Raw genomic sequence first — 24,319 nt, 5'->3', positions numbered from 1 at the left:
TTTATATAGCTAGGAGTCAGACGCAGGATTTAAATCAGGCAGTCCTGCTCTGGGGTCTAGGCTGCTGTACTTGAAAATGCAGTAATACAGAATTTGTGTGCTCCTTCCATCATGGAACTTATAAAGGTTCCCTCTGCCACAAGGGGCGTGGAACTGGGCATGGGTACACTGGAAATCTAACTGGTTCTGAGAGAACTAATTTCCTGGAGTTTGTTTGATTTAAGCTCAAATGCAGGATTCAATTAGATGAAGGGGTTAGGGAAGAGTTTAAGACTGAGGAAGTGATGTGTTCTGAGGCTCTGAGGCCGGAAAGCCAATTGAGTTTAGAGAATAAAAGAAGTGCAGTGTGGCTGGATTGTAGAGTTAGGGGGAAAGAGTGGCAGGTGATGAGCCTGAAGAATTAGACCCTTACTTCTGTATCTCCCTCAGTCTTTGGCAGAATGCCCGTTTTTGGGGAGGGAAACCCTAGTATAAGTAAGATCGAACTCTGCAGAAATTTCATTCACTTAAGAGTTTTGGGTTATGCTGTAGTTTTAGGGGGGAAAATCATTAGAATACCAGAGTACCAGGTATTTTTGTTGTTTTTATTTGTTGGTTTTTTTTTAGGTGAGAGGAAGGAAGGTAGTGAAGCAGACTCCCGCCTGTGTCTCAGCCGAGATCCACCTGGCAACTCTTGTCTGGGGCCAATGCTAGAATCAACTGAGCTATCCTCAGCGCCTAGGGCCAGTGCTCAAACCAGTTGAGCCACTGGCTGTGAGAGAAGGGAAGAAAGAGAGAAGGAGGAGAGGACAGGGGGAGAAGGAGATGGTTGCTTCTCCTGTGTGTCCTAACCAGGGATCTAACTTGGAACATCCATACACTAGGCTGATGCTCTATCCACTGAGCTACTGGCTAGGGCCTTTCTTTTTGTTTTAAAGATAGCAAAAACTCACACCATTTTCAGGCCTCCTAGAAGAAACATACTTTGGACTCCTATTCTTACTTCTTTTTTATGTTTCTAGCAGTGACATTGAATGAGTCTCAGTAACTAAAAAAACTAAATTTATGTTGTACTTAGGCAAGTAAATATATAATTTAGAGAGTTGTTTTTTTTTTTAAGATTTTATTTATTGATTTTCGGGGCAGGCAGGCAAGATCATAGTTGCTTCACTTTAGTTGTTCATTGATTGCTTTTCATATGTGCCTTGACCGGGCAAGGCTGGAATTTCAAACCAGTGAACTCAGCATTCCAGGCTGATGCTATATCTAGTGCTCCACTACAGGTCAGGCAATTTAGAGAGTGTTTTTTGTTTTTGTTTTGTTTTGTTTTTAGATGAGAGGAGGGGAGATAGGCAGACTCCCACATATACCCCAACCGGGATCCACCAGGCAACCCCTATCTAGGGCTGATACTGGAGTAATGAGCTATTTTTAGTGCCTGAGGCTTGAATGCTCCAATGGAGGTATCCTCAGTGCCTGGGGCCACACTTGAACCATTTAATCCACTGGCTGCGAGAGGAGGAGATGACGGGGATGGAGGAGCAGATGATCGCTTCTCCTATGTGTCCTGACTGGGAATCGAACCCAGGATGTCCATATGCCAGGCCAGCCATCTATCCACTGAGCCACTGGCCAGGGCCTAGGGAGATTTTACATGGTTCATAGAAAGATCTTTTAACTCAATATATATTTTATTTTATTATATACTATAAAGTGTATTTTTAGCCATCAAACATGATTTTGTAGATGTTATTGCTAATTTTCAATTTAGAGTAATAAAATTTTTCTAAAATAAAATGACAAGTTTGAAAAACAGTTAATTTATAATAATTAAAAGTCTACTTTTTAAATAGAGTAAAAAAATTTGGAAGCTCAGAATGAGTTAAGTTTATTCTGCAAGATTAATGTCATTGAGGGTATAGGGCAGTGGTCCCCAACCCCTGGGCCGTGGACCTGTACCTGTCCGTGGGCCATTTGGTACTGGTCCGCAGAGAAAGAATAAATAACTTACATTTTTTCCGTTTTATTTATATTTAAGTCTGAACGATGTTTTATTTTTAAAAAATGACCAGATTCCCTCTGTTACATCCGTCTTAAGACTCTTGACGCTTGTCTCGGTCATGTGATACATTTATCCGTCCCACCCTAAAGTCTGGTTCGTGAAAATATTTTCTGACATTAAACCTGTCCGTGACCCAAAAAAGGTTGGGGACCACTGGTATAGGGGAAATGTTTTACCTCTGAAGCAAAATATTTTGGTAAGAAACATCGTTGGATTGCTGTATAATTTTCTGTTCTTGGGTTGGCTTTTTAAACATTTGAGTTAGAATTTATTAAGAATCTTCTTAATGATTATTGCTTTCATATGTGAAGTTTTATCTGTCAAATCAAATTACTCCCTTTAATTTTTGTTTCACTAAATTTTTAAAAATTGAGATTAAAAATGAATACTTTTTTTTTTTCTTTTTCAGTTGCACATGTATTATTCAATCACTTAGAGAAATCAGGATTGAAGGGTAATTCTGTTGAAGAACTCAAGAAAAGATATGGTGGTTGATTTCCATTTTTACTGAAATTACTGTCTTTGACTTTTACATGTAAATTTTTTCCTATTGAAATAAAAGTGTTTTGTTTTGCTTTTAAGAAAGTGAAATGCAGGGAAAAGTACTATCTTATATCAGTTAATTACAAAGTGACTTGTGATTTAACTAGTGAGAAATGTATTCAAGTGAACTGTAGTATTTATGTCTTCTACTGAAAATAAAAATATAAATAATGAGGTATACGTGTAAAGATCAGTATTTTATAAGTCATTGTGTTAGATATGTACACATTTTTCAGTGTCCCGTAAGTGTAAATAGTAATTAGCATATAGCTTGCACACATGTGTTATGTGTGAGTGTGGCATCTCTGAGCCTGTGAAAGCAAAGCTGGTTCTAATCTCCCTTGTTCTGTACAGTACCTGGCATAGTCCATTTTATGTGCTTAGGTGCTCAGTTGATATTTATGATTTAATTTAATTTGACAGCAAGAATTAATTTTAGTAAATGTTTAAAGTAGCAGCCTAGCAAATTGGGCATCCTATATGTTAAAATCAACTTAATTCAAGTTGTTAAAATATACTGTATCACCGGCCCTGGCCGGTTGGCTCAGCGGCAGAGTGTCGGCCTGGTGTGCAGGGGACCCGGGTTCGATTCCCGGCCAGGGCACATAGGAGAAGTGCCCATTTGCTTCTCCACCCCTCCTCCTCCTTCCTCTCTGTCTCTCTCTTCCCCTCCCACAGCCAAGGCTCACATTGGAGCAAAGATGGCCCGGGCACTGGGGATGGCTCCTTGGCCTCTGCCCCAGGCGCTAGAGTGGCTCTGGTCGCGGCAGAGCGACGCCCCGGAGGGGCAGAGCATCGCCCCCTGGTGGGCAGAGCTTCGCCCCTGGTGGGCAGAGCTTCGCCCCTGGTGGGCGTGCCGGGTGGATCCCGGTTGGGCGCATGCGGGAGTCTGTCTGTCTCCCCGTTTCTGGCTTCAGAAAAAAAAAAAAATACTGCATCACCATCTTATAACTGTTTTCAGCATCAATAATACAATCAAATTTAAAACTTTATTTTATACTGTTGATAATTTTTGTTGTATTATAAATTACTATGCTTACAATTGCCTGAACAATCAAAATCTATTTACAAAGATAATTTCTCCAGGTATAAATTATTGAAATGATCATAATTTCTATAGCCTCAGTGTTTTGCAATACATTTAAGATAGAATTTATTAATGTTATACATTGCTAAATGTATTGTCCTTTTATTTAGCCTTTTATATGTAGCTTCTACATGTGTATTGAATTTTGAATTACATGAATTTTTCTCAAGTCATTAATAAGAAATTGATTTAGATAGGTGATTTTCAACCTTTTTTATCTCATGGTACACAAACTAATTACTAAAATTCTGTGGCACACCAAAAATATATATTTTTCTCTATCTGGCAAAAAAATAGGTATAATTCAGTCACACTGCGTGGCTGTTGTGTTGGCTGTTGTCATTTTTTAATTTGACATTCTAAGGAAAAAAAGGTCAGAACCCTTGACTAAATAGTCAGGTATTGCATGTTTTAAAAACTCTTGTGGCCCATTGGTTGGACAATTGCTGATTTAGATGAATAGAAAAGTACCCCAAAGGCAAAAAAGTTCTTATATTTTCATATGTGATCCTTCTAATAAACTTATAAGATAGGATAGTAGTGTTATTGCCATTTTTAATGTCAGAAAAGCTTTAGAGTAAATGTTTCCATGATTACGAAGCTTAAAAATAGCAGAGCATGGTTCTGACTGGGTAGCTCATTTAGTTAAGAGTGTCATTCAGATACACTGAGATTGTTGGTTCAATCCCTGGTCAGGGCACATAGAAGAACCAGTGAATGCATAAATAAAAGGAACAAGAAATCAATGTTTCTCTTTTTCTTTCCCTCCTTCTCCTTTTTCCTTCTTCTCTCTCTAAAAATTAGTAAAAATAAATTTTAAAAAGACACAGCAGGTTCAGAACATGCTATCTTCTAACTCTTCATCCACAGTTTTTTTGTTGTTGTTGTTTTTGTTTTGTTTTTTTACAGAGACAGAGTCAGAGAGAGGGATAGATAGGGACAGACAGACAGGAATAGAGAATGAGAAGCATCAATCATTAGTTTTTTGTTGCACATTGCAACACCTTAGTTATTCATTGATTGCTTTCTCATATGTGCCTTGACCGTGGGTCTTCAGCAGACTGAGTAACCCCTTGCTGGAACTAGCGATCTTGGGTCCAAGCTGGTGAGCTTTTTGCTCAAACCAGATGAGCCCACGCTCAAGCTGGCGACCTCGGGGTCTCGAACCCAGGTCCTCTGCATCCCAGTTCGATGCTCTAGCCACTGCGCCACTGCCTGGTCAGGCCATCCACAGCTTTTTTAACTAATCCAGTTACATTATTTATGTTGTGTTACTGTGTAGGGACTGGCCTGAAGAAGAATAAATTCTAAGACTTGCTTTAGAATTTGCATTAAAAATTTTTTTAATGTTAGTCTATTTTTCATTATTGCTAGTTAAAATGTGCGTTAGTTAACTCCTCCATTCCTGCTGTATATGGTCTCTGTTCCCAGCTCACCCACCCATCACCATCGCTACCAGAATGATCTTAAGACTCAAATTATATGTCACTTCTGGCTTTGTTACTACATAGAAGACCCTTCATGATCTGGCTCCCCCATCTCCCCACTGCCAAGTCCCCACAAGCATCCTGCTGCCCGCAAATCCCTGCTTGTGTCCTATTACATGCCCCTCCATTTCAGGCTGTTCTCTGCCTGGACCATGCAGAGCATAATACATATTCACCTGGACTATTTTCTCTAAATCTCCATGTCTGAACTTAGATGTCTCCTCTTTGGGGATGCCTTCCTCCATCCTATCAGGTGAGCTTTGTGTCCTGCATCTTGGGCTTCTGTCATTGCATTTGTCACCCTTTATCATAGTTGCTGATTCCCCTCTGGGCCCTGAGATCCTCGAAGGCAGAGGCTATAGCTTTTTAATTTTTATATTTGCAACAGTTTGCACAGTGCCTGGTGTATAATATATGTTGCTGAATTTAAAATTCAGTCCACAAATCTGAAAGACCTTTGTCATACCATCATGTATTCCAAGATTAAGTTCTAAAGACTGTCACTGTCCTACAACAAGCAAGTTGTCCTGAAGGTTGTATGCATGGATGACCTGAGTGGATTCAGTGGGAACTAGGATAAGTCTTCATATCAGCAGTGGAATTATAAACAGTGCGTTTTCACCAGATGACTTTCCAGAGCATGTTACTTGGCATATAATACAAAGTTAATATCTGCTGAATACATGAATGAATGAGTTCAAGCACAAAAGAAAGATGGAAGTCTCCAAACAAAATTTGGCCCAAAGAACTTGCCTGAATATTGAAGACTTTCATCATCACTGGGGAGTAATTTAATTCTTTTACAGGATTGTGTTCCTCCCCCCTCCCCCCCATGGCTTTTAAAGGGAATGGGAATTTTCTATTTCTCTTATTGGTCATAGTTCAAATAAGCTTAGTGATTAATGTAGCTGCCACTTAACTTATATGTACCCTGTTGTGTGCTAGGCATTGTGCCAGGGGCTTTGCATGTATCATCTCAGTCCTAGAAACAGGCTCTGAGAGGTAAGTTGTCCTGCAAAGCTGGGAGTCAGGCAGAGGAGTCTGCAGACTCTCAGGCTCTCCTACAAGTAAGTCATGGTAACAGAAGCAGGCTGGCAGCTGGCATGTCTTTGGTATTACTGCCACCCACTGGCTTTTTTGAAAATAGAATGTACATGGCTGAAAGCATGCTGATTAGAAAGTGAAAGTGAATTTTCTTAGCAAGGCTGTTCCGTGTCTGTAGAATTCTTCCAGTGCATCCAGCAAACTTGAAGGTGTAATCTTTGGTCCTGTTGTCCAATATTGACACCTGAGAAGAAAAGATGGTGAGAGGAGGGAGTGTGGCTGACAGTCCTGCAAGAAAGAGTTCTGTAGTCCATTCAATCACAGGTCCTGGAGGCCTCTGCCCATGCCCATCACTGCAGTGGTTGGATTGGTAGTTGGAACATGGGAAAGGAATTAGTGTTTATCTGGGCTCTATTCTCAGTCTCATTCACTCTGTCCTGCCATAGTTGCCTGATTTCTGTGCCTTCGGGCACACTGGGAGGCTTTGAGATCACTATGGGATGTCACCTCAAAGGCAGGGAGGACCCCTCAAAGTCAGTGCCGAGCCATGGCCACATCAGAAAGTCCATCTTCCTACACCAAGCAGAGGCCCCTTTTCTGGTGCATCACCGGGACTTGGAGGGTGTGTGTGAGGGAAGTTCTTCCTTGAGTACTTTACTAGATCTAAAGTAAATGTCAGACTGGAGTTTGAAGAGGAAGAGAGGCCACAGAAAGGCAGTCACAAAAGACTGCACAAGTTCTTCCTTGCAGAGAGGAGGTGTGCGGTGGCATGTGTGCTTGTCCACAGGCTTGTGGTTATGTCGGAGGAAAATGGCTAAGAGCCTGGACAGGATACATGGGTCTGTTTCTCTCCTACTTCCTGTGTCTTCCCTATTTACATCATCAATAAATTGTTTTAATGTTTACCTTATGAAATCCATTTAAGTAATAAAATATGGAGATTTTGGTGTTTATTCTCAGTGGGATAATTGACTATGCATATAACATCAGAGCAAAAAGTATGACGTCAAGGCAGATCCTAAATTAGGGTAAAATAGTGCATTTGCAATGGCACAAGGCCAGATTGAGACCAAGAAGTTGTCATAGTTCTGTGGTCATTGGTTTGATACTCTAAAGATTATGCCATGTTCAATCCTCTCTTTTCTACTTTTTGTACTGAGCTTTTGTGAGTGCTAAACATCCTTGAATTTTTTCTGATTAGTTACTGCTCATTGGGCAGGTGGTAGCTTATTAGGATGGCGAGAGGACCAAAGGAAAGGACTCATCTATTTATTACCCAGCAATAAATAGAGACAACTGACATGTTATTCTGGTTCTCTAGCTGCTGACCTGAGTTTATCCTTAAAGCCTTCAATTCAAAATTCAGGTCAGTGTTATCCTGGAAGTTTGGCTGGAAGCTCTGCTGTGTTCTAGACCTGACCACATCCTGTTCTCCGGTCCTGGATCAGACACCCCCTTGCCAGTTATATCCTCCCTCTGGCAGGCTGCAGTGCCTGAAAACCTATTGTAGACCACTTGGAGACAACAGATTTACCTTGGCCCGGGCAAATTACTACTATTAAATAATATGATTATGTGAGAAGTAATAACATGAGCTAATTGGTCAGCAGAGGTCATTTTATCTGATAACGCCCATGCCGCCTTCATGCTTTGGAGAAGAAGTTCTGAAGGAGTTCATAGCAGGCTGTGGGAGGCCAAAGCCAAAGTGGAGTTTACCGTAATCCAGAGCGAAAGCGGAGTGATCTGAGAAAACAGAAGAGGAAGGTAAATCCTGTTCCCCTTCCCACAGGCTGAGTTTTGCATGAGTGGGGCCTGTGATGCTGAGAATTCAGGTTCACAACTTGATAAGAGAGTATCTGTGGCTCTCTAGGGCGAGCCTTCTGAGTTGATTCAGAGCCAGGCACTCTTAACTTAGAGCTCTGGTTATTATTAACTCGATAATGACTAGATTGAGGGGAAAGGTGGGGTGGTCTCCACTGCCTTCGACCTTTCTGTAAACCAAATAGCAAAGCTGTCTGAAGCCCCCATTATGCAGACTCCAGAGAGCATCAGATTCAGGTTGACTTATATACATATATAACTGTCACCTGGCAGCCTCCAGGACTCCAGCTCTAGGGGTCTTTCATCCCTTTGGTGGCACAAAACAACCTGAACCTCCTTCCTGTGTCCTTGGAAGATCAGTCTCACTGGGTCCCAGAAGCACCGATTCCAGGGCACAAATTCATCCTGACTGTCCCTTGTCTGCTCTCTGGACTGCTGTTGCAGGCTTCCCTGCCGTGGCCACCGGGTATTATTTTCTCCCTGCTTGTGCGCCTGCACAGACCTGTTAACCCCAGCCATGGGCGCAGGACTCGCCGCTCGCCTCCCATTCACAGGTTATACTGGAAGGCAGAGTCTGATGCAGCATAACCAAATACTTGATGCTGTCCGATTATGGGACAGAGAAGAGGAAAGGCGTCTGTGCTCCCCTGCTTCTTTTCATGTCCCTCCTGCCTCCAGTCCTGAATTCTCCACCAGCTGGCCTAAGGCAGAGGAAGCAAAAGCCAGCTACCGTCCCGAGTCCCCGCAGAGGCTCACTGAGCTCCGTGGAGATGGGCTTCATTAGAAACTCCTCAGCATCTCAGTCTGCAGCCTCTGCTCTTGCACTTGAATCGCTCCTGCTGTCAGGACTTCCCTCAAAGAATGAGTGGGCACTTAACTTTAGACATGCTTGACCAAAACATAAATTGTGTTTTCAGAACAGTGGGAGAATCTTCCAAGGGAGAAGGTGCTGTGATTCCCCAAAGGTGACTTGAACTTTTTGTTTGTTTCATGTCTGTTATATTCGATAGGTGGGATTTGACTTTGCCCTTTTTACGTAGCCTCTCCCTTCTTTTCCAGCTAGAAAAGCCTGATTTGGAGAATAAGAGTCAGTCAGTCAAAATCCTCACCATGGGTGTATCATCTATCGGGCTGACTCCAGCCCAAGTCTGAAATGTGATGATCTCGGGCTGCGCGGCGTGTTTACTACCTCAGTTTTCACCATACTTGATTTGTCACTGCATTTGATTGAGCAAAGCAGAACAAAGTTCTCGCTAACCAGGCAAGCAAAAACATTAACCACCAGAGAATTATGAATACAGGCCTGAAAGAAATTCAGAAAATCACATAGGGGAGTGAGGCTCCTTAGATGAACTTGTTAACAGGTCAACTTAATTTTCTGTAAATCACTTGCATTCAGGTCTAAGGTTTTCATTACTATAGAGATCAATATTGATTTTAGTTACATTACCTCCAGAATTTGTTAGAAGGAAAGCAAAGAGTTCATGTGTATAATTTTCTTAGACCTGTTTTTGACTTGGACCTACCTGGTTTATTGTCCTTTAAAGGGCTGCTTTATTAGCTTTGATCCAGGAGATGGCGGTATACCTTTTATTTTAGAATTTGGACGTGAAACTCCTGTAAGATGTCCTGTATGATAGGATGACATTGTTAAATCATGATGTAATGTGTTCATTGATCTACATTAAAACATTAATAAAAAATTGAATCTCAATGATAAGAATGGGGTTATATTATAGATTTATAAAATTACCTCTTTATCAATCAAATAGTGAACACTTAATAATGTACTGGATACTCTGGGTAAAATAGGAATTTGTGAACTCACAAATGAAACAAAGCAGTTTTATATTAAGTTAGGCATTAACCGAAAGGGGAGATTGCTATGGCCTGACACTGGCAAGAGACTTCTCAGAGGGAGGTGGTAAGTTGAAGGATGGATAGAGACTTCTGGATAAAGATGGGGGAGTAAGCACATTTATTCCTCTTTTCTCCTCAGATCCCACTAAAGTAATAGTACAGGATTAAAAATGAGAAAATTATCAACAGCAGAAAGGCAATAGAACATTAGGAAATGAGATAACAAATTTTGGTATGATGGTGGAGTTAGTTCTAGAAAGGATTTGCATGAAGGAGCATTAGGAAGGTGTTACAGGTTGAATTGGGCTCCACCCCCAAAATTTATATGTTGAAGCCCTAACCCCCAGCACCTCATAATGTGACTGTATTTGGAGATAGGGTCCTTCAAGAGGTAATTAAGACAACTCTAATCCAAGATAATTGTTGTCCTCATAAGACAGGTTTGGAAACTTCTAGATCTAAAAAAAAAAAAGAAACAACATACACTGAGGGAAGAGCACATGAATACTGGGAAGAAGGGCCATCTGTAAGCTAAGGCATCCAGAAGAAACCAACCCTTTTAACTGATCTCAGTCTTCTAGCTGACAGAACTGTGAGAAAATACATTTCTACTGTTTAAGTCATGGTCTGTGTACTTATCTGTGGCAGCCCTAGCAAGCTAATACAGAAGGTACTCTACTTTGAACATTTGAGAGGCTCTGGACTACGGGATACCAGGTTCAATAGGTGTCTATCATTAATGTTAGGAAGTTCTTAGTCATTATTGCTTCAAAATTTCTTTCGCTCTTTCTTCTGGTATTCCTATTATATGTATGTTATACCTTTTGTAATTGTCCCACAGTTCTTGAATATTCTATTCTGTCTTTATATTTTTTTCTCTTTGCATTTCAGTTTTGGAAGTTTTGTGTTCTACATTTAGATCTGTGATTCATTTCGAGTTGATTTTTGTGAAAACTGCTGTGGCCAGATCTTCCATCTTATGCTGAAGAAGAGCAGACATCCTTGCCTTGCCCCCAGTCTCAGGGAAAGCAGTCATTCACCATTAAGTATAATACTGGTTGGAGTTTTTTGTTTCTTTGTTTTGTAAGTGCTCTTTATTAAGTCGAGTAAAGGTCCTTCTATTTTTATTTTTCTGAGAGATTTTTTGGTTTTGTTTTTGGGGTTTTTTTGACAGAGACAGAAAGAGTCAGAGAGAGGGAGGGACAGACAGGAAGAGAGATGAGAAGTATCAATTCTTTGTTGCAGCATCTTAGTTGTTCATTGATTGCTTTCTCATATGTGCCTTGACTGGGAGGCTGCAGCAAAGCGAGTGACCCCTTGCTCAAGCCAGCGACTTTGGGCTCAAGCCAGCGACCGTGGGGTCATGTCTATGAGCCCATGCTCAAGCTGGTGACTTCGGGGTTTTGAACCTGGGTCCTCCACATCCCAGTCCAACGCTCTATCCACTGCATCACCACCTGGTCAAGCTTTTTCTGAGAGTTTTAAAAAAATATTAAGAATGAATGTTAAATTTTTTCAAAAGCTTTTTCTGTACATGATAAGATCATGTGATTTTTTTTCTCCATTAGCTTTTTAACATGGTGGGTTACACTGATTGATATCCAAATAATAAACTAGGATTACACCCCTGGAATAAGCCCCAGGATCTTATACCAGGGAATATACCCAGGTCAAGGTATAGATTTTTTTTTAATATAATGCTGAATTTTTTGATAATATTTTGTTAAGGATTTTTTTACATCTATATCCATGGGGCTACTGGTTTTTAGTTTTCTTCTTTGAGGCTGTCTTTGTCTGATTTTGGTACCAGAGTAATATTGGCTTCATCAGATGAATTTGGAAATGTTACTTCCTATTTTCTGGAAGAGATTGTGTACAATTGGTACTAATTATTTTTCAAATATCAAATTAAGTTCTCCAGTGAAACAATCTGGGCATGGAGATTTTTATGTTTGTAAGTCTTAAACATTTTTTTTAAACATATTTAGAACCATATCAGCCAATGGTATAAGCCCTGACTCTCCATGAGGCCTCCTTTGACCCCACCCCAGCAGGGAGGGGGATGGGCATGTCTTTATTGCTGGGTGGGGACAAAGTCCAGTGGTCTCCAGTGGTACCAGGAAGGGAAGGCATGCTAGTTACTGGCCAGTGGGGATAAAATTCCTGGCTCCCTACAGGACTTCACTTATATCTCCTCTGGGTGCCGGAGCACCTTATGAGAGCCTCAAAATAATCTATCTACCCCTTGCCTATGTCTCCAACTGCATCTCCTCTATTCCTTCCTTAAATCAAAATGTTCCCATAATATTTACCTCATTTTTCTCTCCCAAGTTCTATCTTGTACCTGCCCTAGGGCCTTTGCACTTGTTATTACAGAGCCCTGAGTGCTCTCTCAGCTCTTCACGGGGTTCCTTTTGCTCGTGTGAATTCCAGCTTAAACACAACCTCTTCTGAGAAGCCTTCCCTACCACCTTCCTTACTCAAATAACTTTGTATCAACACCCTGCTTAATTTTCTACAAAGTATCTATCACTAATATCTCTGGTCTGTTTATTTGCTTACTACTCATCAACTCTCTTTTCCCTCTGACATATAAACTTTATGAGATCAGGGTCATTACCTACTCTGTCTACTGAGATGCACTGGGGGACACAGTATCTAAATCATTTTTACTGAAAGAATGAATTTAATCAAGTATTGAGTGAATTATATATAAGGGTCTATGTTGGATGCAAGACAGAATTTCATATCTGACATATCATTGAACCTGAACATTGACCTTTTGTTACAAATATCATTCTCACTTCTTATTAAGGAGGAAACTGAGGCTTGGGGAGATTCTGTACCTCCCCTGATGTTAATGAATTCAATTCTACTGACACTTACTGAGGGCACACTATATGCCAGGCACAGAGCATGAGACCAGGAATACAGAGGGGAATGAAGCCAGGCTCCTGCCCTCTGATTGCTCAATCTGGCGTGGGAGTCTGAGCACAAACCACTCATCGTACTACAAGGTGATGTGTGAACCAGCCAGTGGTAAACCTTATTCAAAAGGTAGGAACAAAGCATTAAAAGATAAAGAATTGTGTGGCTAATTTTGCGAGATGGTTGGATGTGGATTTTAAAAAGCTTTACAGAGAAGATGGCAGTTGAGCTAGGCCTTCAAAAAGGAGTAGGATTTTGCCGAGTGCAGAAGGGGTGATAAGAGCTTCCAGGTAGAAAGAGGAGATGTGAAAGCAGAGAGGCTTGAAAGAGCTCATCCCAGCTAGTTAATGATTTGAAAGCAGACTGGACTTTCACACTTTTATTAAAGTCAGCATTAAAGTGAATTCTGGCTGAAAAACTATGAATGGACTTTCATTCTTCTGAGTGAATGACCTTTGACCTGTCTCCTAGAGTCAATTAAAGTTTGCTTTGTGTAAGTATTTTTTAAAGCTCTATATAGTTTTTCTTCAATTGGCCTCTGCTGTTTGAATGGACTAGGTTGCACCATGTAGAAGTGGGGATAAGGGTATGGTCAGCTCACCAATAGCCCGGTCTTGTTCAGGGGGACGTGCTGGCTTGAGGGAAGGCTCTCTTACTAACCTTGCCAATATGTCCACATAGCATGAAATCCTTAACTAGAAATTTTTGCTGTGGAACTCATCTTACTGGTTGGAGCACAAATATCACCAGGAAAGGAAACACATAAAAATAATATTGGATATTAACATCTTCAGGAGAATGGCAAGGGAATGGGTCCTTGGTTGTGGGGGAGTGACGAGAGAACAAGGATGACGATCAAATGCAGTAGTGGGATTCAGCCAGTTCACACCAGTTTGTCAGAACTAGTATCTATTTTATGTTGAGTTCAGTGAACTGGTTGTTAAAATGGCACTTGTAATCAGAGTTCTCTCTAAGGTGGGTTCCTGGGCAGCCGCCCAATATGGAAATCACAAATTTATATTCCTTACTCTTTTTTAACACTCATCTGCACAACAGCATATTCTAAGTGCCTGTAGTAATAATGTTCATTCCGTCCACAGGTGAAAAAAGTTGCAAGTGCGGATGCCAATCAAGAAGCAATATGGAAATATCTTAAATAACAATTGTATTGTTTTTTGTCAGGTATTATTTAATATTTTTTTCATTAATATTTTAAATCTCTTATCTAGTTTTGTGTACCTATTTTATTGTTCTTATTTAAGTATTAAATGCGTGAAATAATAACCTACCTTTCAGTATTTTATTTTTTTATACTTAAAACAGTTATTAGGGCAGAGAACCAGTTGTTAAATTATATGAATCCCAGCACTGATTAAAGGTGATTGTACACACAGCCAAACAAGGAAGCTATTGTGATTGTTGTGAGTAGGGGCACACCATACACACACACAAATGGCCCACCCATCTCCTACTCCTTATAGTATAGGTGTGCAACAAAATGCCACCAAGTGAGGCAGGCTCTCCCTGTGCACCTTGGGTCACTGTCAGACTCAGTCCCCTGTAGGACACATTGTTCTGTACCTTCTTCCTTACAGCTGGAAGCTGGATATTGTTCACTCTTTTATGCCTTTAGTTAACAAATATTTTATTCAGTGACTCTTACCTTTAGCTTGAACACATCACTAAATTCTGTGGTAAAGGAGACAGTGTGGCTCTTTATTACAATAACAATAAAATCTCACCTGCAGTATCAGGTTGACTCTCCTCATTTATTTTACTCCAGACACTCCTTTCTATTTCTTTTTCTTTTTTAATGGATTGACTTTGGGGGAGGGGAGGGAGCAAGGGGGAGAGAGAGAGAGAGAGAACTCAATTTGTTCTACTTATTTTTCTTTTTTCCTGAGAAAGAGAGATACAGACAGGGACAGAGACAAACAGGAAGGGAGAGAGATGAGAAGCATCAACTCTTAATTGTGGCACCTTAGTTGTTTATTGATTGCTTTCTCATATGTGCCTTGATGGGGGGGGGGGGCTCCAGCCAAGCCAGTGACCCCTTGCTCAAGCTGGTGACCTTGGGCTCAAGCTGGTGAGCCCGTGCTCAAGCTGGCAACCTTGGGGTTTTGAACCTGGGTCTTCAGCATCCCCAGCCTACACTCTATCCACTGCACCACTGCCTGGTCAGGCTGTTACCTTATTTTATGCATTCATTGGTTGATTCTTGTATGTGTCCTGAGCAGGGATCAAACCCACAACCTGGTCTATTAGGATGATGCTCTAACCAACTGAGCTGCCCAGCCAGTATAGTCTTTTCTATTTCTTGAACATGCCTGAGACCTTTCTTTGAGATTCTCTTCCCTCCTCATCTTGAAAGTCTCAGCTCAAAAAGTTGCCTCCTAAGAGAGTCCTCTTCAATCATCCAGACTGAAGCTACACTCTCTCTGCAGCCACATACCTACACTGGTCATTCTCTAGCCAGCATATCTGCTTCTTTTATTGCAGTCTTACTATCGATCACTACCTGATTTATCTTTTTTATTTATATGTTACTTGTTTCTTATTTGTTTTCTAACCTCTAGAATCTTAGCTTCTTGCAAACAGGAAACTTGCCTGTTTACTATACTGCTGGCACTTTGAATAGCTCAGAAGCATCTAGAGTAGTTGTTCAATAAATTCTGTTGCATGAATGAATGAATGAATGAATGAGTGAATGGCACTGTTCCTGCCTATGTGCTTACAGTGTAGAGAACTTAAAAATAAGAGTCAGACAGCCAGGGGTTTGAATACCAGCTCTGAGTTTAATGATCCAAAGTCTCTGAGCTTCAGATTCTGCATCTTTAAAATGGAGATAATAAAACATCTACTTCACAGAGTTGGTTTGATCATTAAATAAGAATTTTCATCTAAAGTGCTTGGCATTGGGTGTGCAACATAGTGACAATAAATTTATGTTTTGTTATTACTGGGAGTGAATCTAATGATAATACAATAAAATGTAGCAGCATGTAAGAAACGGTAGTAAATAGGATGAGAGGAGGTAGAGGGCAGGCTTGCCCCCAGTGAATTTCATTAAAGAGCCATATCCAGCTGGTAATGCCCATAACCCAAACCAACAAACCACTTTGTTGAGAATCCTCGTTGGCATCCTAGTACTGGAGGAATTATACCCAAGGTTTTTTTGGCCCTTGCTGGCTCTTGTCCATTCGACACTAGCCCAAGAATCGAGGTCTTCATCATGGTGGAGGCAGCAGCCCTCCAGCAACACTCTGTGGTTAGGGGTGCCAATGAGCGACCTGAATAATCGGATGTGTTTGAGATCCCTTTCTCTCATTTAGAGTTGGGGTCATGTATTGAAAGAAACATATTAGGCCTTTATCTGTTGTCTGTTCAGATTTCATGTTTCCCTCTGCATGTTTTATCTAAATTAAATCTCTGTTTCACTGGGGAGCCCTTTGGCTATCAGCTTTTATTTTTGAAACAGTAGTCAAGACTTGCATCTCCAAAAACAAGTGCCCCTAGGGCTCCTACTTTAGTCTGGGCTCCCTGCTGACTGTTCTGCATACTCAGCCAGACCACAGTGGCTCTAAAGCAGGGGTCCCCAAACTTTTTACACAGGGGGCCAGTTCACTGTCCTTCAGACCATTGGAGGGCCGGACTATAAAAAAAACTATGAACAAATTCCTATGCACACTGCACATATCTTATTTTAAAGTAAAAAAAAAGAAAACGGGAACAAATACAATATTTAAAATAAAGAACAAGTAAATTTAAGTCAACAAACTGACCAATATTTCAGTGGGAACTATGCTCCTCTCACTGACCACCAATGAAAGAGGTACCCTTCCAGAAGTGCGGCGGGGGCCGGATAAATGGCCTAAGGGGGCCGCATGTGGCCCGCGGGCCGTAGTCTGGGGACCCCTGCTCTAAAGGTTAGTGCTTCCTTTTATTTCTGCCACTGGGAAATTGTCAGCCAGTGACACTAGTGTTATCATGAAGTCAGGTCCTTGTCCACCAGTTCCAGAACGTCCCTCACAGGCTCTGAAGTCAGAGTCCCAACGACAGCATTGAGGTTCTGCCTCTCATGCTTGCCTGGCTCTTTTTTTGGATGAACAGATAGACTCCCAGGGAAAAAGTGACATGAAATAGCAAGCTAGAGATCTACAGGTCAAGGAAGTGAACCTGGAAGCTCAGACTTCCGTACTGGATTGAGAACACTGCCGAAGGCCAGCTGTGAACAGTCCTGGGCACTGTTGCTCTTTTCAGTAACACTTCTGGGTAGAGCTGGGGGTGGGGATGAGGGTAACTGATGGTGCTACTGTGGGCCAAGTATATGGAGGTCTCTCTTACAGGGCTGAAGGGACCTGTCAGACGGGGAAGTGTGGTGGGACCACGGGGCTATGGCTTGGTTTTCCCTTGGAGCACTTATCCTAGAATAACCACTGCTACCACTAGGCCTGGCTCCCAGGGTCAAGGGATTAAACTTGAAAACTGAGGCCCACAAACAGATGCAAACTCATTACTTTGGTTCCCCTCAGCAGAACATGGACAAACTGGCATTTTCAAGAGGATTTTATCAAGCTCTAAGAGAGAACAGACTATAACTGAAGATGATACTAGAGGAATAAAAAGTTTAGCTCACATGGTTCAGGTCCCTATGTCAATGAGTAGTCTGCACCATTCAGTCCAGTGTCCCCTGGTCTCAGCTCCTAGACTGCCTCCATGTGGAGAGCACATTCATGCTTCCCTTAGCCAGAATCTGGTTTCCCAGATGTCAGCGCTTGGCTTCCCTCACACTTCCAGTTCTTCAAGGTCAAGGCCAAGGCCAAGGAAAAATGCTAATTCTGCCTCTCATGTAAGGACTGCTCACTGAGTTTTAAATGCTTGTCTGAATTAGATGGATCTTTCTCTAGCCACCCAAAAGGATGGTGCATTTCAGGTGCAATCCTTTCTCTGCTTAAAGAAAGCAGGATTGTCCTTAACATGTCCAACGATGAAGGAATAATTAAGAATATTCATTCAAAATGTTCAACATTACTAATCATTAAAGAAATGCAAATTAAAACTACAATGAAATACCACCTCATACCTGTCAGAGTAGCACTCATTAACAAAACAACACATAATAAGTGCTGGCGAGGGTGTGGAGAAAAAGGGACCCTCCTGCACTGCTGGTGGGAATGCAGACTGGTACAGCCAACTGTGGAAAACAGTATGGAGATTCCTCAAAAAATTAAAAATGGAACTATCTTTGACCCAGCTATCCCACTTTTAGGAATATATTTTAAGAATAACAAGTCACTGATTCAAAAGAAGAAATGCACCCCCATGTTTATTGCAGCATTGTTTACAATAGCCAAGATCAGAAAACAGCCCAAGTGTCCATCAGTAGACAAGTGGATTAAAAAGCTGTGGTACAGACTCATCTCAAAATATCTCTCTAGCTCCAATCAGCGCAAGAAGACACAGCTGAAAACAAGAAATAGGGAGGAGGGGCAGTAACTCAGGTCTCCATGGAGATCTGAGATAAACCTCCCCCTACTGATGCAGAGAAAGCACCCCGCCCTCAGAGAGAATAACTGGCAGATCAGGCCATCAGAGTGTCAGGTTATACCCAGCACATTCCTAGATACAGTTTCAAATAAGCCCCTGCTGAGATCAGTAAACAAGACTATCACTGAGAAAAGATAACTGAGAAGAAAAAAAAAACAAATCAAGATTTCCAAGCACTCTACTAGAAAAGCCAAACTGGACAGTGGATTACAAACAACAGCTGATGCCAACCCAAGAAGACCTAGAAATAACACAACTGAAAATTGGAGGCAGACAACACCAAGCCTAGACTCAACCAGCCCTACAAACAACACACCCAAACATACAGACATAATGAGAAGACAGAGAAGTGCAATCCAAATGAAACCACAAGAGAAACCTCCAGAAAATAAACTGAGTGATATGGAAATAACCAAACTACCAGATGTAGAGTTTAAAATAATGATTGTTAGGATACTTAGGGATCTTAGAACAACAATGGATGGTCATTATGAACACCTAAATAAATAGATAGCAAGTATAAAAAAGGACATTGAAATATTTAAAAAGAGTCAGTCAGAGGTGACAAATATAATATCAGAAATGAAGACCACAATGGAAGGAATTAAAAGCAGGATGGATGAAGCTGAGGTTCGAATCAGCAAGTTGGAGAACAAGATGAACGAAGGCGTGGAAGCAGAGCAGAAAAAAGAAAAGAGACTCAAAAAGTCTGAAGAAACTCTAAGAGAGCTCTGTGACAACATGAAGAGAAATAACATCTGCATCATAGGGGTTCCTGAAGAAGAAGAGAAAGAACAAGGGATAGAAACTTTATTCAATCAAATTGTAGCTGAAAACTTCTCTAAATTGATGCAAGGAAGGGTCTCACAAGTTCAAGAAGCACAGAGAACTTCATTAAAGAGAAACCCAAAGAAACCTACACCAAGACACATCATAATTAAAATACCAAAACTAAGCAATAAAGAGAAAATATCAAAAGCTGCTAGAGAAAAAAAGGCTATCACCTACAAAGGAGCCCCCATAAGGATGACATTAGACTTCTCAACAGAAACACTTGAGGCCAGAAGGGAATGGCAAGAAATATTCAAAGTAATGCAGAACAAGAGCCGACAAAAAAGACTACTTTATCCAGCAAGGCTATCATTTAAAATCAAAGGAGAAATAAAAAGCTTCCCAGACAAAAAAACAAACAAACAACTCAAGGAATTCATTACAACCTAACCAATGCTACAGGAAATATTAAGCACCTGTTGTAAAGGTCCCCATTCTCTAGGATACACCACATGTTAGGGCACAAAAGTGGTCTCAACAAATTTAAGAAGATTAAAATCAAAGTGGGAAAAGAATATAGCAAAAGAGGAATACAGCTTTAAAGAATAAAATGGCAATAAACAACTACATATCAATAATAACCTTAAATGTAAATGCATTATATGATCCAATCAAAAGACATAAGGTAGCCGCTTGGATAAGAAAACAGCACCCATACATATGCTGTCTACAAGGGACACACCTTAAAACAAAAGATGCACATAGACTGAAGGTAAAAGGATGAAAAAAAATATTTCATGCAAATGGAAATGAAAAAAAGGCTGGGGTAGCAATACTTATATCAGACAAAATGGACTTTAAAACCAAGGCTATAGTAAGAGATAAAGAAGGTCACTACATAATGATAAAGGGAGCAATCCAACAGGAAGATATAAGCATCATAAATATCTATGCACCTAATATAGGAGCACCTAAATATATAAAGCAGAGTTTGATGAATATAAAGGGCGAGATCAACAGCAATACTATAATAGTAGGAGATTTCAATACCCCACTAACATCACTAGATAGATCCTCAAGAAAGAAAATTAACAAAGAATCAGCAGACTTAAAAGACACACTAGATCAACTTGATTTAATATCTTTAGAACCTTTCATTCTAAGGCAGCAGAATATACATTCTTTTCAAGTGCTCATGGTACAGTCCCTAGGATAGACCACATGTTAGGGAACAAAAGCGGTCTCAACAAATTTAAGAAGATTGAAATCATATCAAGCATTTTCTCTGATCATAATGGCATGAAACTAGAAATCAACCACAACAGAAAAACTGAAAAATACTCAAACGCATGGAAACTAAATAGCATGTTATTAAATAATGAATGGGTTAACAATGAGATCAAAGAAGAAATAAAAATTTCCTAGAAATGAATGATAATGAGCATACAACAACTCAAAATTTATGAGACACAGCAAAAGCAGTCCTGAAAGGAAAGTTCATAGCACTACAGGCATTCCTTAAGAAGCTTGAAAAAGCTCAAATAAACAACCCAACCCTTCAACTTAAAGAATTAGAAAAATAACAGCAAGTAAGGCCCAGAGGTAGTTGAAGGAAGGAAATAATAAAGATCAGAGCAGAGATAAATGACATAGAGTCTAAAGGAACAATACAAAGGATCAATGAAACCAAGGGCTGGTTCTTTAAAAGGGTAAACAAGATCTATGAACCTTTAACAAGACTCACCAAGAAAAGAAGAGAGAGGACTCAAATAAATAAAATTAAAAATGAGAGTGGAGCCCTGGCTGGTTGGCTCAGCGGTAGAGCGTCGGCCTAGCGTGCGGAGGACCCGGGTTCGATTCCCGGCCAGGGCACACAGGAGAAGCGCCCATTTGCTTCTCCACCCCTCCGCCGCGCTTTCCTCTCTGTCTCTCTCTTCCCCTCCCGCAGCCAAGGCTCCATTGGAGCAAAGATGGCCCGGGCGCTGGGGATGGCTCTGTGGCCTCTGCCTCAGGCGCTAGAGTGGCTCTGGTCGCAATATGGCGACGCCCAGGATGGGCAGAGCATCGCCCCCTGGTGGGCAGAGCGTCGCCCCATGGTGGGCGTGCCGGGTGGATCCCGGTCCGGCGCATGCGGGAGTCTGTCTGACTGTCTCTCCCTGTTTCCAGCTTCAGAAAAATGAAAAAAAAAAAAAAAAAAAAAAAAAAAAAAATGAGAGTGGAGAAATAACAACCGACACAACAGAAATACAAAATATTGTAAGAAAGTACTATGAAGTACTGTATGCCAAAAAATTAAACAACCTAGATGAAATGGACAAATTCCTTGAAACATATAATCTTCCAAAAATTAATCTGGAAGAATCAAAAAACCTAAACAGATCAATTACAACAAAAGAGATCAAAACAGTTATCAAAAGTTCCCCCAAAACAAAACCCCATGGGCCCGATGGCTTCACTGGTGATTTCTACCAAATATTCAAAGAAGAACTAACTCCTAACTAAATCAATTAATGTGATTCACCACATAATCAAAAGGAAGGAGAAAAACCACATGATAATTTCAATAGATGCAGAAAAAAAGCATTTGATAAAATCCAGCACCCATTTATGATCAAAATTCTTAGCAAAGTGGGAATACCGGGAACATACCTCAACATGATAAAGGCCATCTATGACAAACCCACAGCCAACATCATAATTAATGGACAAAAATTAAGAGCAATTCCCCTAAAATCAGGAACAAGGCTGGGGTGCCCCCTTTCACCACTCTTATTCAACATAGTACTGGAAGTCCTAGTTACAGCAATTAGACAAGAAGAAGAAATAAAAGACATCCAAATTGGAAAAGAAGAAGTAAAACTATCATTATTTGCAGATGATAGGATACTGTACATAGAAAACCCTAAAGTCTCAGTCAAAAAACTACTGGACCTAATAAATGAATTCAGCAAGGTGGCAGGATATAAAATTAATACACAGAAATCAAAGGCATTTTTATACATGAACAATGAACTGTCAGAAAGAGAAATTAAGGAAACAATCCCTTTCAGTATTGCAACAACAAAAAAAAATAAAATACCTAGGAGTAAAGTTAACCAAGGAGGTTAAAGACTTATACTCATAAAATTATAAAACATTGATAAAAGCAATCAAGGAAGACACAAACAAGTGGAAGCATATACCGTGCTCATGGTTAGGAAGAATAAACATCATTAAAATGTCTATATCACCCAAAGCAATTTATAAATTCAATGCAATACCAATTAAAATACCAATGACATACTTCAAAGATACAGAACACATATTCCAAAAATGTATATGGAACCAAAAAAGAACACGAATAGCCTCAGCAATATTGAAAAAGAAGAATAAAGTATGAGATATTACACTTCCTGATATCAAGTTATAATACAATGTCTACGGCCATACCACCCTGAACGCACCCGATCTCGTTTGATCTCGGAAGTTATACTACAAGGCCATTGTACTCAAAACAGCTTGGTACTGGCATAAGAACAGGCATATAGATCAATGGAACAGAACAGAGGACCCAGAAATAAACCCACATCATTATGGACAATTGATATTTGACAAAGGAGTTAAGAGCATACAGTGGAGTAAAGACAGTCTCTTTAACAAATGGTGTTGGGAAAACTGGACAGTTACCTGTAAAAAAATGAAACTAGACCACCAACTTACACCATGCACAAAAATAAACTCAAAATGAATAAAGAACTTAAATGTAAATCATGAAACCATAAGCATCCTAGAAGAAAACATAGGCAGTAAGCTCACCGACATCTATCACAGAAATATATTTGCTGATTTATCTCCATGGACAAATGAAATAAAAGACAGGATAACAAATGGGACTATATCAAACCAGAAAACTTTTGCACAGCTAAAGACAATATGAACAGAATAAAAAGACAAACCACACAATGGGAGAACATATTCGACAATACATCTGATAGGGGGTTAATAACCAAAATTTATAAAGAACTTGTAAAACTCAACACCAGGAAGACAAACAATCCAATAAAAAAATGGGCAAAAGAAATGAATAGACACTTCTCCAAAGAGGACATACAGATGGCCAATAACCAGATGAAAAGATGTTCAACATCACTAATCATTAGAGAAATGTAAATTAAGACCACAATGAGATACCACCTCACACCAGTCAGAATGGCTCTCATTAACAAAACAACACACGATAGGTACTGGCAAGGATGTGGAGAAAAGGGAACCCTCCTGCACTGCTGGTGGGAATGCAGACTGGTGCAGCCACTGTGGAAAACAGTTTGAAGATTCCTGAAGAAATTAGAAATGGAACTGCCCTTTGACCCAGCCATCCCATTTATAAGAATATATCCCAAGGACACCATATCACCAACTGAAAAAAGGAAATGCACCCCCATGTTTATGGCAGCATTCTTCACAATAGCAAAGATCTGGAAACAGCCCAAGTGTTCATCAGTGGATGAGTGGATTAAAAAGCTGTGGTACATATATACAATGGAATACTATGGGGCTATGAAAAAGAAGGAAATATCACCTTTTGCAACAATATGGAGGGACCTGAAAACTATTATGTTGAGTGAAATAAGCCAGGCAGAGAAAGAAAAATATCATATGATCTGACTCATTTGAGGAATCCAAGGAATAATGAGAACTGAGGAATGGAATTGAGACAGAGGAGGGATCAAAGGGACCAGAGGGAAAGAGGCCAGAGGGAAAGGGGATGATAGGATGGGATAAACCTGAAGGGAAGGGGGCAGGGGCACCATAGGGAGGGGGGCAAGAAAGATATTGAGGGGAATATGTAGGGGATGCATTTGGGGTGACCCTAGAATCTATGTAAAAACAGTCAAATAAATAAATAAATAAATAAATAAATAAATAAATAAATAAATAAATAAATAAAATCTGTGGTACATTTACACAAGGGAATACTATGCGGCTGTGAAAAAAAAGAAAGTCTTACCCTTTGCAACAACATGGATGGACCTGGAAACTATTATGCTATGTGAAATAAGCCAGGCAGAGAAAAAAAAATCATATGATCTCAGTCATATGAGGAATCCAATGAACATTGTAAACTGAGGAATGGAAGAGAGGCAGAGAAGGGGTCAAAGAGTCCAGAGGGAAAGCGGACAGAGGGAAAGGGGGTGAGGGGAGGGGATCAAA

The 24,319-nt window shown here is 40.4% G+C and overlaps 1 protein-coding gene across 1 annotated transcript in view; it reads left to right on the top strand.

Annotated features, from left to right (window-relative positions):
• Positions 1 to 2,632, top strand: part of RPAP3 (RNA polymerase II associated protein 3) — a 42,084-nt gene extending 39,452 nt beyond the window's left edge. Inside the window, exon 17 of the mRNA XM_066369041.1 lies at positions 2,451 to 2,632. Within this exon, the coding sequence (XP_066225138.1) occupies positions 2,451 to 2,536 (86 nt within the window). The 3' untranslated portion in view covers positions 2,537 to 2,632. The remainder of the gene's footprint in view (positions 1 to 2,450) is intronic.
• Positions 2,633 to 24,319: the final 21,687 nt, after the last annotated feature.

This window comes from Saccopteryx leptura, chromosome 2, assembly GCF_036850995.1.
Source record: "Saccopteryx leptura isolate mSacLep1 chromosome 2, mSacLep1_pri_phased_curated, whole genome shotgun sequence".
In the NCBI taxonomy this organism is placed as follows: Eukaryota; Metazoa; Chordata; class Mammalia; order Chiroptera; family Emballonuridae; genus Saccopteryx; species Saccopteryx leptura.
Note: the sequence above shows the minus strand (reverse complement) of the source record. Positions and strands in the feature narration are given on the sequence as shown.